This window comes from Colobus angolensis, unplaced genomic scaffold, assembly GCF_000951035.1.
Source record: "Colobus angolensis palliatus isolate OR3802 unplaced genomic scaffold, Cang.pa_1.0 Scaffold141, whole genome shotgun sequence".
In the NCBI taxonomy this organism is placed as follows: Eukaryota; Metazoa; Chordata; class Mammalia; order Primates; family Cercopithecidae; genus Colobus; species Colobus angolensis.
Window position 1 is genome coordinate 1,340,387 of NW_012114500.1, and position 18,736 is coordinate 1,359,122.

The following is an 18,736-nucleotide window of genomic DNA, read 5'->3' on the forward strand; positions in this document are numbered from 1 at the left end:
TTTGTTTGTGTCCTCTTTTATTTCACTGAGCAGTGGTTTGTAGTTCTCCTTGAAGAGGTCCTTCACATCCCTTGTAAGTTGGATTCATAGGTATTTTATTGTCTTTGTGGCAATTGTGAATGGGAGTTCACTCATGATTTGGCTCTCTGTTTGTCTATTATTGGTGTATAGGAATACTTGTGGTTTTTGCACATTGATTTTGTATCCTGAGACTTTGGTGAAGTTACTTCTCGGCTTAAGGAAATTTTGGGCTGAGATGATGGAGTTTTCTAAATATACATTCATGTCATCTGCAAATGGGGTCAATTTGACTTCCTCTTTTCCTAATTGAATATCCTTTATTTCTTTCTCTTACCTGATTGCCCTGGCCAGAACTTCCAACACTATGTTGAATAGGAGTGGTGAGAGGGGGCATCCTTGTCTTGTGCTGGTTTTCAAAGGGAATGCTTCCAGTTTTTGCCCAGTCAGTATGATATTGGCTGTGCATTTGTGATAAATAGCTTTTATTATTTTGAGATACGTTCCATCAGTCCCTAGTTTATTGAGAGTTTTTAGCATGAAGGGGCTGTTGAATTTTGTCAAAGGACTTTTCTGCATCTTTTTAGATAATCATGTGGTTTTTGTCATTGATTCTGTTTATGTGATGGATTACATTTATTGGTTTGGGTATATTGAACCAGCCTTGCATCCCAGGGATGAAGCCCACTTGATCGTGGTGGATAATCTTTTTGATGTGCTGCTGGATTCGGTTTGCCAGTATCTTATTGAGGATTTTTGCATCGATGTTCATCAAGGATTTTGTTCTAAAATTTTCTTTTTTGTTGTATCTCTGCCAGGCTTTGGTATCAGGATGATGCTGGCCTCATAAAATGAGTTAGGGAGTATTCCCTGTTTTTCTATTGATTGGAATAGTTTCAGAAGAAATGGTACCAGCTCTTCTTTGTACCTCTGGTAGAATTTGGCTGTGAATCCATCTGGTCCTGGACTTTTTTTGGTTGGTAGGCTATTAATTATTGCCTCAATTTCAGAGCCTGTTACTAGTCTATTCAGAGATTCAACTTCTTCCTCGTTTAATTTTGGGAGGGTGTATGTGTCCAGGAATTTATCCCTTTTTTCTAGATTTTCTAGTTTATTTGTATAGAGGAATTTCTTGCCTTCTGCTAGCTTTTGAATTTGTTTGCTCTTGGTTCTCTAGTTATTTTAATTGTGTTGTTAGGGTATCTTTCCATCTTTCTCTTGTGGGCATTTAGTGCTATAAATTTCCCTTTACACTGCTTTAAACGTGTCCCAGAGATTCTGGTACATTGTGTCTTTGTTCTCATTGGTTTCTAAGAACATCTTTATTTCTGCCTTCATTTCATTATTTACCCAGTAGTCATTCAGGAGCAGGTTGTTCAGTTTGTGTGTACTTGTGTGGTTTTGCGTGAGTTTCTTAATCCTGAGTCCTAATTTGATTGCACTGTGGTCTGAGAGACAGTTTGTTGTGATTTCTGTTCTTTTAAATTAGCTGAAGAGTTCTTTACTTCCAGTTATGTGGTAAATTTTAGAATAAGTGTCATGTGGTGCTGAGAAGAATGTATATTCTGTTGATTTGGGGTGGAGAGTTTTGTAGATGTCTATTAAGTCCACGTGGTGCAGAGTTGAGTTTAAGTCCTGGACATCCTTGTTAACTTTCTGTCTCATTGATCTGTCTAATATTGATGGTGGGGTCTTAAAGTCTCCCATTATTATTGTGTGGGAGTCGATAAGTCTCTTTGTAGATCTCTAAGGACTTGCTTTATGAATCTGGGTGCTCCTGTATTGGGTCCATATATATTTATGATAATTAGCTCTTCTTGTTGAGTTGATCCCTTTACCATTATGTAATGGCCTTCTTTGTCCCTTTTGGTCTTTGTTGGTTTAAAGTCTGTTCTATCAGAGACTAGGATTGCAACCCCTGCGTTTTTTTGTTTTCCATTTGCTTGGTAGATCTTCCTCCATCCCTTTATTTTGAGCTTCTGTGTGTCCCTGCACGTGAGGTGGATCTTCTGAATACAGCACACTGATGGGTCTTGACTCTTTATCCAATTTGCCAATCTGTGTCTTTTAATTGGGGCATTTAACTCATTTACATTTAAGGTTAATATTGTTATGTGTGAATTTGATCCTGTCATTATGATGCTAGCTGGTTATTTTGCCCATTAATTGATGCAGTTTCTTCACAGCATCAATGGTCTTTACAATTTGGCATGTTTTTGCAGTAACTGGTACCAGTTGTTCCTTTCCATGTTTAGTGTTTCCTTCAGTAACTCTTGTAATGCAGGCCTAGTGGTGACAAGATCTCTCAGCATTTGCTTGTCTGTAAAGGATTTCATTTCTCCTTTGCTTATGAAGATTAGTTTGGCTGGATATGAAATGCTGGGTTGAAAATTCTTTTCTTTAAGAATGTTGAATATTGGCCCCCACTCTCTTCTGGCTTGTAGGGTTTCTCCAGAGAGATCTGCTGTTAGTCTGATGGGCTTCCCTTTGTGGGTAACCCGACCTTTCTCTCTGGCTGCCCTTAACATCTTTTTCCTTCATTTCAACCTTGGTCACTCACAATTATGTGTCTTGGGGTTGGTCTTATCAAGGAGTATCTTTGTGATGTTCTCTGTATTTCCTGAATTTGAATGTTGGCCTGCCTTGCTAGGTTGGGGAAGTTCTCCTGGATAATACCCTGAAGAGTGTTTTCCAACTTTTTTCCATTCTCCCTGACACTTTCAGGTATACTAGTCAAACGCAGATTGTTTTTTCAAATAGTCCCAGATTCCTTGGTGGCTTTATTCGTTTCTTTTTACTCTTTTTTCTCTAAACTTATCTTCTTGCTTTATTTCATTAATTTGATCTTCCATCACTGATGGATCTTCCATCACTTTCTTCCAGTTGATCAAATTGGCTATTGGAACTTGTGCATGCATCACGAAGTTCTCATGTCATGGTTTTCAGCTCCCTTAGGTCATTTAAGGTCTTCTCTGCACTCTTTATTCTAGTTAGCCATTCATCTAACCTTTTTTCAAGGTTTTTAGCTTCCTTGTGGGGTTAGAACATTCTCCTTTAGCTCGGAGAAGTTTGTTATTACCGATCTTCTGAAGCCTACTCCTGTCAACTTGTCTAAGTCATTCTCCATCCAGCTTTGTTCTGTTGCTGGTGAGAAGCTGCAATCCTTTGGAGGAGAAGAGGCGCTCCGGTTTTTAGAATTTTCAGCTTTTCTGGTCTGGTTTCTCCCCATCTTTGTGGTTTTATCTACCTTTGGTCTTTGATGTTGGTGACCTACAGATGGAGTTTTGGTGTGGATGCCCTTTTTGTTGATGTTGATGCTATTGCTTTCTGTTTGTTAGTTTTCCTTCTAACAGTCAGGTCTCTCAGCTGCAGGTCTGTTGGAGTTTGCTTGAGGTCCACTCCAGACCCTGTTTGCCTGGGTATCACCAGCGGAGGCTGTAGAACAGCAAATATTGCTGCCTGATCCTTCCTCTGGAAGCTTTGTCCCAGAGGGGCAACCCGCCTGTATGAGGTATCTGTCAGCCCCTACTGGGAGGTGTCTCCCAGTTAGGCTACATGGGGGTCAGGGACCCACTTGAGGAGGCAGTCTGTCCGTTCTCAGAGCTCAGTCCTCATGCTGGGAGAACCACTGCTCTCTTCAGAGCTGTCAGACAGGGACGTTTAATTCTGCAGAAGTTTCTGCTGCCTTTTGTTCAGCTATGCCTTGCCCTCAGAGGTGGAGTCTATAGAGGCAGTAGGCCTTGCTGAGCTGCGGTGGGCTCCGCCCAGTTTGAGCTTCCTGGCTGCTTTGTTTACCTTCTCAAGCCTCAGCAATGCAGATGCCCCTCCCCCAGCCAGGCTGCAGCCTCACAGGTTGATCTCAGACTGCTGTGCTAGCAGTGAGCAAGGCTCCATGGGTATGGGACCCATTGAGCCAGGCATAGAAAAGAATCTTCTAGTCTGCTGGTTACTAAGACCATGGGAAAAGTGCAGTATGTGACTGGGAGTGTCTCCTTTTTCCAGGTACTCTGTCATGGCTTCTCTTGGCTAGGAAAGGGAAATCCCCTGACCTCTTGGCTTCCTGGGTGAAGTGATGCCCCACCCTGCTTTGGCTCGCCCTCCGTGGGGTACACCCACTGTCCAACCAGGCCCAGTGAGATGAACCTTAGTTGGAAATGCAGAAATCACCCAGCTTCTGTGTCGGTCATGCTGGGAGCTGTAGTGGTTCTTTAGTTTTAATGGTCACTCGTAATCTGTGTGTAATTTCAAACTCTCGGCCGGGCGCGGTGGCTCAAGCCTGTAATCCCAGCACTTTGGGAGGCCGAGACAGGTGGATCACGAGGTCAGGAGATCGAGACCATCCTGGCTAACATGGTGAAACCCCGTCTCTACTAAAAAATACAAAAAACTAGCCAGGCGAGGTGGCGGGCGCCTGTAGTCCCAGCTACTCGGGAGGCTGAGGCAGGAGAATGGCGTAAACCCAGGAGGCAGAGCTTGCAGTGAGCTGAGATCCGGCCACTGCACTCCAGCCCGGGCGACAGAGCGAGACTCTGTCTCAAAAAAAAAAAAAGAAAAAAAACAAACTCTCCACCACTAGGTATAGCCTGCCATTAAATTAATCTGTTGTTTTGCTTAATTAATCCTTTGGAAACATGATTTCCAGTCATACCTCAGCAACTAAATATTTTAATATAGTTAGCATCCAATGTAAGTAGCAATTAGCTTACTTTGAGATGTTCAATATAAAGTATATTCTCACAGTGATATTTAAAATTTTGTATTTTAGGTAATCAGTTAAATAAGAGTTCTTTTTCTTTGTTTTATTTCACAATTTAGGTTTACTTAAACATGTAACTTTGGAAGTCAGCATGGAGTTTGGGCCCAGAGTGGAAATTAGGTGTCAGAGATTTGTTTTTGGTCATGTCATTTGACTGTACCAGCCAGCTCTATGATGGCAGAAAACTTTCACATTGTTTTCTATCACTGCCTCTTGCCAAGGTCCACTGGGGTTATTTTTACTGTTCATGTTTTCCTGAGCTTTTGCATTTTTTTCTGTGGGCTGGTCCTTTTATACACTTTAAAAATCAGCTTCTCCTAAAATCAGGACTTTACTGTAGGCAAAGGTTCTCTGAAAGAGCCAACAAAGTCACTTTTATAACTTTATCACAGACTAGTTAAGAGCACTCACTATGTTGATGAAATCCTATTTTAGTTTGGGTTGCCCTAGAGACATGATTCATGTCCCCCTCTGACACGGATTCATGTCCCCCTCTGACATGGATTCAAGTGCAAGTAGTTTATCTGGGAGATGATCCTAACAAACACCTGTAGAGGAGTCGAGAAGTGAGACAGGGAACGGAAGGAGCCAGCATCGGGTTCAGTGTCAATGAGGTTACCACTGTAGACAACTGGAGCTTAAGTTGCTGAGTGACTCAGGGAGCCAGTGTAAGAGTCATACTTTAGAGTTATCTCACTGGAGGGGAAGAAGGGAAATGGGATTTATAGACCAACTCCTCAGTCATTGGAAGAGAGCTGCTGAAAAGTGGGGGAGTGGTGAATCAGATATTTTTCCATTTGGCAGATACGCAAAGCAAGCTTTGGGGTCAGGGCAATGCTGACAGTTAGAAGGAAAAGGGGTGCGAAGCAGGGGAGGGGTATGTCAGGGTACTAACACAAAGTACCCCTTTGTCTACTACAAAGCTGGAACTCATTTAGAAAAAGCAAAGCAATAACAACAAATAACAATGAAAAAGGGAATCAGGAAAGACAGAAAAATGCTGATCAGAAAAAAAAAACTTTGTTATAGAATCTTAGTTAATCCATTCCTAATTTTCAGCAAAGAACATCCACAAATTATACTAAAATGTTGCTTGTGAAAAAGGAGGCACTACCCTCCAAGTCTTGTAGTTGAAGAAGAATGGAACCCAACTTTTCCACAGCGTTACCTCCCATAATGCTTCAAGGTGCACCTCTTTTCTTCAGTTCGAGCTGTCTCCCTACTGTCCCGTGTGCTCATGCCAGGTTTGCAGTAACTGCTGTGCCTTTGTTCATGCTGCTCAGCCTGCCTGGAATTCTCTCCACGTTGTGAAAAGTCTTCCCACCTGGAAGACCTAACTCAGACCCTCCTCTAGCCAGTGAGGTCCTGCCAACAACTTCCTGATTTCTCCCTCTTTATCCACCTGGCTAGGGTAAGAAGAATGGCTGGGCAGAAGAATAGCCCCAAAGATGGCCAAGTCCTAATCCCTGAAACCTGTGAATATATTACCTTACTTCACAGAAGGGACTTTTCAGATGTAATTAAGTTAAAGATTTTGAGGTGGGAGATTATTCTGTATGATCCAAGTGGGCCCAATATACCATAAAAAAGGGGTCTTAAAAGATGGAAGTGGAAGGCAGAAGCGTCAGAGTCAAAGAGAAATCTGAAGAGGCTATGCTGCTGGCTTTGAAGATGGAGGAAGAGGCTGGGGCCAAGGAATGCAGGTGGCCTCTAGATGTCAGAAAAGTCAAGGAAACAGATTCTTTCTAGAACCTGTGACACCTTGATTTTAGCCCAGTGGAACATATTTTGGACTTCTGACCTCCAGAACTGCAGGATAATAAATTTGTGCTATTTTAAGTCACACACACACACACACACACACACACACACACACACACTCACAAATTCACTATATAGCCAGAGTGCCTGGGTTCAAATCCTGTTTTAACTTTTTAGCTGTGTGAGCTTGAATAAGTCACTTAGCTTCTCTGTGACTCAATTTTTCATCTTTAAAATGGGGACAATGAGAATACCTACCTTATAGTTTGTTGTGTGTGATTTAAATGGGTGAAGATGTATATATAAAGTCTTGAACAGCACCTGCCACACTTGTAGTAAAAGTGTTAATTGCTTGCTTACCTTTCTTAAAGGAAGGCTATTGGGAAGCAGACACTATCCACTTAAATGTAGTCTTCTCTTACTACCGTGACATGCTGTTGTTTCATGTAATTGACTGTTATTCACTCATCACCAAATGGGGAAAGAGAGAGAAAAAAGGCAAGGAAAAAAAAAAGAAATATAGTTCATCTATGTCTTCCCTAGTTACTTTGGAATGACTAGTTCTTGGCTACCTGACGGGCCAGGTCCTAAACCAAATCCTAGATAGGTTATACCTGCATCATTTAAGAAGACAAAAGATTAACTGTACTTTCAATGATGCCCTTTTCTCCTTTTCTGCAGTGTCCTTCCTGGATGCTGGATTTCTTCACACAACATACTTGGCCATTAAGAGTCAAAGCTCTGTTACCATTTTGTGAGGAAATGATGGGGTTTGAACACTATGTAGATTGGATCAAATATACCATTTTAAACTTATATTAGTGATATGGTTTGGATTTGTGTCCCTACTCAAACCCCATGTCACATTGGAGGAGGGACCTGGTGGAAGGTGATTGGATCATGGGGGGAGGATTTCCCCCTTGCTGTTCTTGTGATAGTGAGTGAGTTCTCATGAGATCTGATTATTTAAAAGTGTGTGGCACTTCCTCCTTCACTGTCTCTCTTTTTCCTGCCACCATGTGAAGAAGGTCCTATCTTCCCCTTCACCTTCTGCCATAATTATAAGTTTCCTGAGGCCTACTCATGCTTACTCTTAAGCCTGTGGAACTGTGAGTCAATTAAACCTCTTCTCTTCATAAATTACCCAGTCTCAGTTTTTTATAGCAGTATGAAAACAGATAAATACAACTAGATGGACATAGTTTAACTCAGATTCCTGATAGCCAGTTGAAACCAGAGATTAATTAGCATTTTTTTTTTCTTTGAGATGGAGTCTCACTCTGTCGCCCAGGCTGGAGCGCAATGGCCGGATCTCAGCTCACTGCAAGCTCCGCCTCCCGGATTCATCCCATTCTCCTGCTTCAGCCTCCCAAGTAGCTGGGACTACAGGTGGCCGCCAACACGCCCGGCTAATTTTTTTGTATTTTTAGTAGAGAGGGGGTTTCACCATGGTAGCCAGGATGGTCTCCGTCTCCTGACCTCGTGATCCGCCCGTCTCGGCTTCCCAAAGTGCTGGGATTACAGGCGTCAGCGCCAGGCCAATTAATTAGCATCTTGTTCCTATTCCTTTTGGATTTTTCTTGCTGACCTTTTTGTTCTGGGCTAATACTTGTCATTTCTGAAGCTACCTGAATGGTAATTAATTCAATTTTGATAGTCTTAAGTACTTGTTGTTGTCTCATTTGGTTTTTCTAAACAGGTCCTGTTTCTTGACTTCTGTGCTTTTTAAAATGCAGATTTGCCTACAGAGCTTCTCCTGCGGGTGTCCATCCTTACCTAACTACTGCTTTCAGATGGAGTGGGGCGGTTCCTCCAGGTCTCATTAGCATTTCAATACAAATGTTACCATATTTAATAGGAATAATATGAATTTATTCCTGCCTGATCTTCTCTCAAAGCTGTGAATATTTTGTGGAGCTTTTTGCCCAATACTATATTGACTTTAGTCTCCTCCCATTTTAAGATTTAATTTTTACTTGTATTGCTGGTGTGATTTTAGTTTCTTCTTCATAAAAATGAGAAGAGCTTTTATTAAGATAAATTGCACATTGAGAATTGAGAAGGCTGATTGATTGTTTCTAAGTATAATTCTTTCTAATGTATATTTGAATGGAGGATAAGATACTTTGCTTTTTGTTTATTAGAGGTTCTTTTTTGGATATGACTGGATTGGGAAGCTCTTCACTGTTATGCTATTTAGCTATTATTGTGAAGGCTTGAAAATCACGTCAAACCAGGGCTACTTTAAATGTCAGTAATCTGCCATTTGAAATTTCTAAGTACATAATACGTTCAGCAGATGTGTTAAGTGGTTGTAAGCGTTGTGCTGGGCACTGGAAATAAAATGAATATGGCATTTTATTGTTATTCTCTTAACTCTAGAGAACATAACTGTGATGAGATACTGCAGTGTGTGCAGAGCTTTTGTCTTGGCAGTGTCACACCCAACTCTGCCACTAACTCTTGCCCATGTATAACAAAGAACAAGTTATTTTAACCTCTCCAAGTCAGTTTTCTCATCTGTAAAATGAGGGAGTGATTCTAACATTTTCTTAAAGGTTACTTAAGGTTGTTGTGAGGATTAAATTAGAAAAAATTTATGAAAGCATTTTAAAAACTATGAAGTGCTATCTAAACAATGACATTACTAATTATTTACAAACTTGACATTATACACTGGTGTTTTGGTCCAAAGACCAGATGTATTAGGTGTTATAACTAAGTTCCAGAAGCTTATGGAAAAGGATGACTTTTTCATGACTTTGGCTGTAAGTTCTAGGGGTGCCTTAGGGTATCTTAATATCCCCATTATTGAGTAAGGTAGGTTCTCTGTAAATATGCATTGATTTGAGCCACAGGTTTCAGAAACACAGCATTATTATGAAGTAAACCACAATCCCAGGTGATAAGATTTTGGGTTATCTATTCTATAGAAGGCTTATGAAATTCTAGATTAATAGGTAATTACCCATCTATGAATTAATTATATTTATGCAAATGTGACCAAATATTTAATTTAAATGTGAATTGCATTACCATTATGGGTCAATTTTCTTTGGCTTTTTTGTCCCCTGAAAATATAGTATACAACATTTGCCAAATTTATTTTTAAAATTTATTTTTAAAAGTATAATTTTCTTTCTTTATGTTTGTAGATTGTAAGAACCCCTACAATATACAGCAAAACTTGGTTCATAAGCTGATTCATGAATATGAATCTGTAATTATGTTTTAATTAATATTACTTGACATTTCTTCTCAGATCTAAGTAATAATTTTAACTGAAACTTTTTATTGTTAAACATTATGATTGTCAGTAGTCTGGTCTTCAGAAAGTTTTTTAATGTATACCCTTTTTTGTTTGGTTTGTTTATGACTACTGGTAGATAATTTTATTTACTGTTGAAGTAGTGAGGCACTTTCACTAGAAACTACTTCTGGGGCCGGGCGCGGTGGCTCAAGCCTGTAATCCCAGCACTTTGGGAGGCCGAGACGGGCGGATCACAAGGTCAGGAGATCGAGACCATCCTGGCTAACACGGTGAAACCCCGTCTCTACTAAAATACAAAAAACTAGCCGGGCGAGATGGCGGGCGCCTGTAGTCCCAGCTACTCAGGAGGCTGAGGCAGGAGAATGGCGGGAACCCGGGAGACGGAGCTTGCAGTGAGCTGAGATCCGGCCACTGCACTCCAGCCTGGGCGACAGAGCGAGACTCCGTCTCAAAAAAAAAAAAAAAAAAAAAAAAAACTACTTCTGAAGTAAGATTGTAAGATTTGAATATATTTTGAATTGTAAAATTACTGGCAGTAAAGAGTAGTAAGTAACTACTGCTCATTTAATCTGTTAGCATTTAAGGGTAAAGCTTTCAAATTAATTTTATGTTTATGATTTTATGATTATAAATTTGATTTACCTTCAGCTTTTGAAGAATAAAATTATTGCCCTCTTTTACTGGTAAACTCATACTTAATGACTCATCTCTTTTTATTTATGATAGGGAAATGGTGCTTCATTGTGAAGGCTAGAATTGGTTTAGTCAACCAGAAGTGAACCTCTAATTGTTTCCAAATGCTTACTTTTTGGGTTTGGATGCAGCTCTAAGTCTTAGCTCAGTCAGGAATTTGCTAAGCTTGTCTTTTTCTACATATCCTTTCATTATGGCTAGATAGATCCAAGCTAAAATCTGGTTTATGCTTCTCCATTACAATAGTTAATCAGAAAAATATGGACACAAACTCCTGAGCTAAACATAATTTTAAAAGGCAAAAGCTAGAGTTTCTAAAGGTTTCTTTTACATTTTTATGACTCTTTAAGTTATTATAGAAATTGGCCTTGTTCTAAATTGCGTATCATCATGTGATTTAGCAAGTACCTTTATTCCCTATCATAGTTGTATGACCTATTTATGGCTCCTATAGCTGAAATTCTTGCATTATTTTAAAATTGATATTGGAAAAAGTTAGTGTGACATATCCATTTGCTTTGGTGAAATGCTCGCTGCTGTTGAGTGTAAACATTTTATTAAAATTCTACCTACAAGGGCAACCATTCCAAATTTCAGTATAGGCAAATCAATAAAAACCACAATTGATCCTTATGAAAAAAAGAGGTAAAAATGCACTATAATTTTTTTCCTTATATCAGTTATGATGTCTTATAATTTAGTTAATTTTAAAATATATATTTATTTCTAACATTAATTTTATTAAAATGTTTATCTACATATGATTCTTGAATTGGATTAAAATGAGTGATCTCTAATTTCCCTTTTAATTCTAATATGATATTATCTGTGATCATGTAACTTCTTTACGGCCTCATGTGAAAGCGAATTTTAGGAGAAAAAAAAGAAGTACTAGGTTCTTTTTTAAAAAGGTGGTGGCAGGGAGTAGCAGACTTTGGAAGGCAACACGCATGGAATACACACATAAAAATTTGAACAAAGATTTGGATAAATCTGTAGATGTTTTTTCTAGGTGATTTTTTAAGAGACTATTAGACTGTCTAAGAGAATGTCTTTAATGTTTTAAGGCTGATCTCAAGGATTATTATAGATGGGATTCACTATCTCTTACTGTGTTTTAGCTCCTTGGGGGAAACAACTAGACTAAACCTGAGTATTCTGAAACAATAAATTTTTAAAAACTTATTCGCACAAGTTATTTCACCCCTGTTGCTTAAGTAATCTTATTTCTCATACTGTATGCCTTCTGTTGCAGTTGAGTCAATGCCTCTTCTATTCCTTTTTCTCTTCCTCTTTTCTTTTAAAGATATGTTTAAAAAGAAGTTATCAACATACTAATTGAGAAAACCATTCACCAAAAGTTCATGGAAAGTGAAAATGGATACAAGCATAATATGTCGTTGCTTTAAATTCGTATGTGCCTTCTTCTAAATGGTGTACCCTAAATGAGTTTGATGCCTGATTTCCATTGCCTTCTCTGCAGGCTTATTAAAAATAAAATTATGAATTTCTCTGAACTAAAATATTCTATATTATTTATATTTGTATTTCTAGTGTCTAGCACATGCTTGCTCCATGGTTGGCATATAACAGATGTTTGTTGACTTTTCAAAACTGAACTTGGAGTCTAACAACCTGATCTATTCTAGTTCTCCTGCTCATTAGCTGTGTCTTTAAACAAACATTCCACACCTTAAACAAGTTACTTTGGTGTTCTAGGCCACCATTCCACCTCACAACTCTAGAGTAAAGTCCCATCTGGTTCTAGAAAATCTGATGCCAGATACATAGTAGTAGATCCTTAATAATTGCTTAATATTGATTGCTTAATAAAATTCATTTGCTGGATTATCTATCATGATAGAAGAAATCATTTTGCCAAGTATATCTATGTGTCATTTGGTGACACTACTTTTTTCCCCTTAGTATATAAAAACAATTTATATTTTCTTTCATTTCCAAATATATTCTCTCTCTAGTATTCTTTATAGTTTAACCACTTTTTCTTATTGAATGGAAAATATATAAAAGATGAAAGAAATTGCCTGGATGTTTAGCCTACTCCTTCATTTTATAGATGAGAAAACTGATGCTCTGGAAGAATATGTGATTTGCCTACAGCTGTTTAACGGCAGAATCAGAACCCAAGTGTCATGGTTTCCATTTGAGAGTAATTTTCATGTCAGATATCTAAATATTGTTAGTAGTTCCCTAGATTAAGATTGGAGAAGAAATTATTAAAATAACTACACTCAGGATGTAGGTAAGAAAAAAACTTTTTTTCTTATTCTCAAACAGTAATTCAAGCAGAACCATTTTCGTGCCTCATTTTCTGAGTACAGTTAGGAAAAGATAAAAATTTTAAGTTTAATATATAAAAACATTCTGTGATGGATTCTTTCTTTTTCCTGAGAAATGAGGATGGAAAGAGTAAAGAAAAATGATGGTTGAATTGTACCTAATGAATATACCATCATTTTTTCTTTGCCTTTTTTGTAAATACAGGAAGTCATCACCTATTTAATAGCAACACAGTAGGTAGAAACAGATACCACTCTTCAGTTTAGATGAATGAATAACCAATATTCTTCACTGTCAAAATCCTTAAGTCTATTTGCAGTTGTTTTCTACTTATTTTTTTTCTCTTTCTCCAACCTGGCTTTTACTGTTCGTGAAATGTTACAGTGGATGGCCTCAAACAATATTTGCATTGTTTAATCTAATGGCCTTTTTCTGTTTCTGTTTTTCTTCATTGAGGCATTTACTATTGCTAGAAATATGTTTCCCCTTTTTCCAGATGTTTTACTTACTGCGCCTTTACTTTCTTTACCTAGTGCCTTTTCTTAACTGCTAATGATTCCATATATTATTTCAGATTTAGTATTGATCCCTAGCCTTAGATATATTTTTTAAATTTGTGAATTAATTATGTTTAATGGATTCAGCTATAAATTCTGTTCCATAAACATTTATTTGCCAAACACTGTCTGAGATACTGGGTTTACAAACATAAATAAGATAATTCCTACCTTAAAGCAACTTTCAGTTTAGAGGGAGGGGGAAACACGAGCTGGTAATTATCATGCAATGTAGTAATAGTGTAGGTAGCACAGATTGTTTTCATAGGAGCACACAGAACACACTTCATACAGTGTAGAAGACAATTTGGGATCAGGAAATATACCCCAAAAGAGGTGACACATGAGATTTCAAAGAATGAATGTAAGACTGTAGGGCAGCTTAGGGACATTCTAAGCAGAGGTTACAGTTTGAGCAAAACCATGAAAGTAAGAAACAGTATAAGGTAAAGTACAAGTATGTTTTATTTGGAGAGCTTAAAGTATGAAGCAAGGATTAATAGGAGGCAAAGGTAGAGGGCCAGATCCAAAAATATGCCGTGTTAAAGAGCCAGCACTTAATTCCCTAGGCAGTGGGGAGCTTTTGACACATTTCTTAGTGGGAAAGGGATAGGGTCACATACCTATTTTATGTAGATTAGTCTAATGTCTCTATAAAATCTGATTGTGTCAGTTATCTGTGGATACGTAAAGCACTCGAAAACCTAGTAGCTAAAATAATACACATTATTATCTTATACTTTCTGTCTTTCAGGAACCTGGGTATAGCTAACTATGTTGCCTGGCTCAGGGTCTCTCACAAGGCAGTAATCAAGGTAGCAGCCAGGGCTGCAGTTACTCCAAGGTTCATCTGGGGGAGAGTCTACTTCTGAGCTCACTCAAGTGGTTACTGACAGCATTATGTTCCTTTTGGGCTGTTCAACTGAGGGTCTGTCTAGTATCTCTCAAGAGGTATCCTTCAGTTTCTTGCCACATGGTCCTCGCTATAGCACAGCTCACAACATAGCAGCTGTGGGAGAGCAAGTGAAAGCAAACGAGGAGGTATACAAGACAGAAGCCAGAGTCTTTTTACTTAATCTTGGCAGTGACGTCTCATCACTTTGCCGTACCCTGTTCATTAGCAGCAAGTCACTAAGTCCTGAAACTTTACATAGGGCATGAGTATTACATAGGGCAGGGTCATTGGGAGCCATCATTGAAGCTGCTTGTTACATGGACTTGAGGAAATAAGACTAGAGCTGAAGCGACCACTTAGGAAGCTATCATAATAATCCACATGGAAGATATGGAGATTATTGTGGACATGCATAGTACAATGAAGGGGAAGGAATTGAGTCAAGAAACCTTTAGGATATTAAATCATGAGAACTTGGTGATTTAAGGGAGAAGAAGGAATTAAGGGTGACGTCTAATTTTTCTTGATATGATTATCTGTATTTCTGTCATTTATTTAACCAACAATTGGGCCCACTTTATGACCAGCACTGTGCTAGATCTTGGGAATATAATAGTGAGCCAGATAAGCACTGTGTCTATTCTTTTGGGTCTTTCTTGGTACCTCTCTTTCCTTTCCATCTGTCAAAATACCACTAGTCCTGAAAGTACACTTACTTCTGCTCTTCTTATGAGACATTCCTTGAAAAATGGATGTTCTTTTTATCTTCTTCAGCTACAGCTATTATCAGAAGTTTTACTTGGAAAATTTTGAAGTTCTCTAAGTTTAAAAGTGAGCACTGACTTAAGCTATTAAGTGTAGGGAAGCCATTTCTGATCTCCTCTCTCAACCTACTTCAAGCAGTAGAACAGTGCATTGCCACTTTGAATCATTGGAATCACATGGAGAGCTTTTTGGACATTTCCTCAAAGATTCTGATTCAGTATATCAGAAGTGAAAACAAAATGAGACTCTAAGGTGAATTGGATATTGCTAGACTAGAAAGCCATTACATTCGAGTAACCATCACCATTCTACTATTAATTGTTTTGTGTACCTTTTTTTTTTTTTGAGATGGAGTCTCACTCTGCCTCCCAGGCTAGAGTGCAGTGGCGCTATCTCAGCTCACTGCAAGCTCCGCCTCCTGGGTTCACGCCATTCTCCTGCCTCAGCCTCCCCAGTAGCTGGGACTACAGGTGCCCACCACCACACCCAGCTAATTTTTTTGTATTTTTAGTAGAGATGGGGTTTCACGGTGTTAGCCAGGATGGTCTCAATCTCCTGACCTCGTGAGCTGCCCGCCTTGGCTTCCCAAAGTGCTGGGATTACAGGCATGAGCCACTGTGCCCAGCCTGATTTGTATACATTTAATCATTCAAATAGCCTAAAACAGTAGTTTCAAATACTAATTGAGGACTAGTTACATCAACACATACAGACTTTTGGGCACCATCCCTAGAGGAACTGAGTTCATTTCACTGCATCTGTGGTTATCGCCAGGCTTCTATATTTTTTAAATAATGAAATATGACTGATATTGAACAAATAGACTGATGTATTCATTTTTTTGTATTTTCCTTATCAGTACTATTCAGATAAGTGCATGTAAATATTTGATAAATATTAAGGACCAGTTAGCATGGTAGGCTGATTACTTTGGAAGGTTCTAACCATGTGGAGTCATATTTTAACTAACAGTTGAACATGTGCTGAGTTTAGATGATATGATATTATTTCAGTTTTATAGCTTTACTCTTTCATACATTAATACATTTTGTCTAGGTCTTTTGCTTTGGATAATTTACTGATCACATGGAAAATCTAAAACAATGGTTGATTGTTTTTTCTCATATTATTCTAAGTCCTATTATATTCTACCATAGGAAGGGATATTATTACTTTCTTGCTGGATGGGATTGTCAGAATGTGACTTTAACAAATTATTGTTTTCCTTTTCCTTAGTGTTATTCCTCTTTTAAGAGAATCTGTTGGAATATTGATGCAGAGAACTCCTCCCCTATTAGAAAATACTCTGCCTCAGTGCTATCAGAGGGTGAGTTTCAAATATTCCAAACCATTGGGTTTTATGCTGTTTTCAATCTCTTGATTTTCAGCTTTTAGAAATATGGGTAACATGTGTGTATAATTGAATATTTCTTCCAAGATTGAATGTTGACCATGAAATGTCATTTATACAAGCCAGAATAAAATTTTTGGAAAATGTTGAACTTTACTGAAGAAAATGTAGTAGAAATTGTTCTGATCTAGAAATCGAGCAGTTTTTTAAAATATAGAATATCTATAGCAGAGACATAAGCATTTTTTCAACATAGAGTTTTTGAGCTCCCACTCTACCAGATACTCTTCTAAAATACTGGGGAGGCAATGGTAAACAAGACAGACAGTGCCTCTGTTTCATGGAACTTACAGTCCAGTGGGGAAATACAGGAACTAAACAATAAGTAGATAAATAAGAAAATATCAATGAGAATTACTATAGTAGAAATAAAACAAAGTGATGTGTTAGTCATGGATGGCTACTTTAGATTCACTAGATTCACTAAGGGAGTTATATGCAAGGAAATTGAAACCTTAATGACAAGAAAGAGCTAGCCATATGAAAATACTGGAGAAGAATGTTCCAGGCAAGGGAAATTGCTAATGTAAAAGTGCTATGGCTGGATTTAATTTATGTTTGAAGAACAGAATAAAAAAGGCCATTCTGGCTGAAGCATATTAAATAAAGGGAAGAATGGCTTGAAAGCCTGGAGAGAATGGCAGGAGCAAGATCATTTAGGGTTTTGGGTCATAACAAGAGATTTAGATTTAATTCTAACTCAGTGGGAAGCATTGGAAAGCTTTTAGGCAATAGAAGTGTCATAAATCCTATGTTTTCAAGAGATTATTGTGTTTTCTATGAAGAGAACATTCTAGGGAGGATGAAAGCAAAGAAAACCAGTTTTGAAGTTATTGTCCTCTAAGTGAAAAACAATAGTGGTTTAGATTACAGTTGTAGCAGTGAAGATAAATATACATTTGGGATATGTTTTTGGAAGTGGATTATATTAACAGAGGGTAGAGAAAGTGTTGGTTTATTACTTGGTAGATGGTAATGCCACTTACTGAGACTGAGGCCTTGTTGGTACCGGTTTGAGGATGGAAAATCTCCCAAAAGAAGAGTTATATTCTGGATATGTTAAAATGGAAATGGCTACTACACTTCTAGGAGAAATGTTACTTAAGTAGTTGGATATGAAAATCTTGAGTTTTGGGGACAGATAGGACCAGAAGGAGTTATAAGTCATCAATATATGAATAACTTCTAAAACACCAAGATTGTATGTGATTACCTCCAGAGAAGTTCTAATTCTATTCTTTTAGCTCTGCTTTCAACTCTAAATTTGGAGCACAGGTGAGAAAGCCAGGAAAGGCAGTAGTTAGTGGGGTGCTGGAAAACCAAAAGAGTGTAGGATCACAGAGTTGAAGAAGGAGGAAGTAATTAACTGTGTTGAATATTTCTGTGGGGTCAAGGAGGGTAGAAACAAGAAGTGATCAGGCCGGGCGTAGTGGCTCACGCCTGTAATCCCAGCACTTTGGGAGGCCGAGGTGGGCGGATCATGAGGTCAGGAGATTGAGACCATCCTGGCTAACACGGTGAGACCCCGTCTCTACTAAAAAAACAAAAACAAAAACAAATACAAAAAATTAGCCAGGCATGGTGGTGGGCACCTGGAGTCCCAGCTACTAGGGAGGCTGAGGCAGGAGAATGACCTCAACCCGGGAGGTGGAGCTTGCAGTGGGCCGAGATCTTGCCACTGCACTTGAGCCTGGGCAATGGAGTGAGACTCTGTCTCAAAAAAAAAAAAAAAACACCAGAAGTGATCATTGACTGGCCTTCTGGATGCCATTAATGACCTTGTTAAGAGCAGTTTCATTGGAGTGTTGGAGAAGGGAGCATGATTTGAATGAATTAAGGAGAAAATGAATGGGGAAGTGAAAACTCCTTTATGAAGTGTTGTTAAAGGGAGCAGAGAAATGAGTTGATAGCGGATATGGATGTAGTATCAGGATAGAGGGTATTTTTTTGTTTTTAAAGTAGGATGTTTTAGAACAGCATTATCCTGCAGAACTTTCCCCAATAATGGAAATGTTCTATAATCTGCACTGTCCAATATGGAAGCCACAAACCACATGTGGCTAGTGTAACTGATTCTTTTTAACTTAATTTCCATTCACTGAATTAGTCACATGTGTCTAGTGACTTTTGAATTGCACAGCACAGTTCTAGAACATGTGCATTAACTAATGGTAACAGTCTAACTGAGAGGAAGAAATTGTTATAGTACTAAAGGACATTATTAAAGGAATGACGTCATGAGAAGGTGAGAAAGGATAGAACCTAAAGCACAATGGAAGGATTAATTGTTGATAGTAACAGGGGTACT

General features: G+C 38.5%; 1 protein-coding gene across 1 annotated transcript in view; it reads left to right on the plus strand.

Annotated features, from left to right (window-relative positions):
* SLC30A7 (solute carrier family 30 (zinc transporter), member 7) overlaps nt 1-18,736 on the plus strand; it is a 92,888-nt gene that overhangs the window by 56,810 nt on the left and 17,342 nt on the right. Inside the window, exon 9 of the mRNA XM_011935201.1 lies at nt 16,254-16,344. Within this exon, the coding sequence (XP_011790591.1) occupies nt 16,254-16,344 (91 nt within the window). The remainder of the gene's footprint in view (nt 1-16,253; nt 16,345-18,736) is intronic.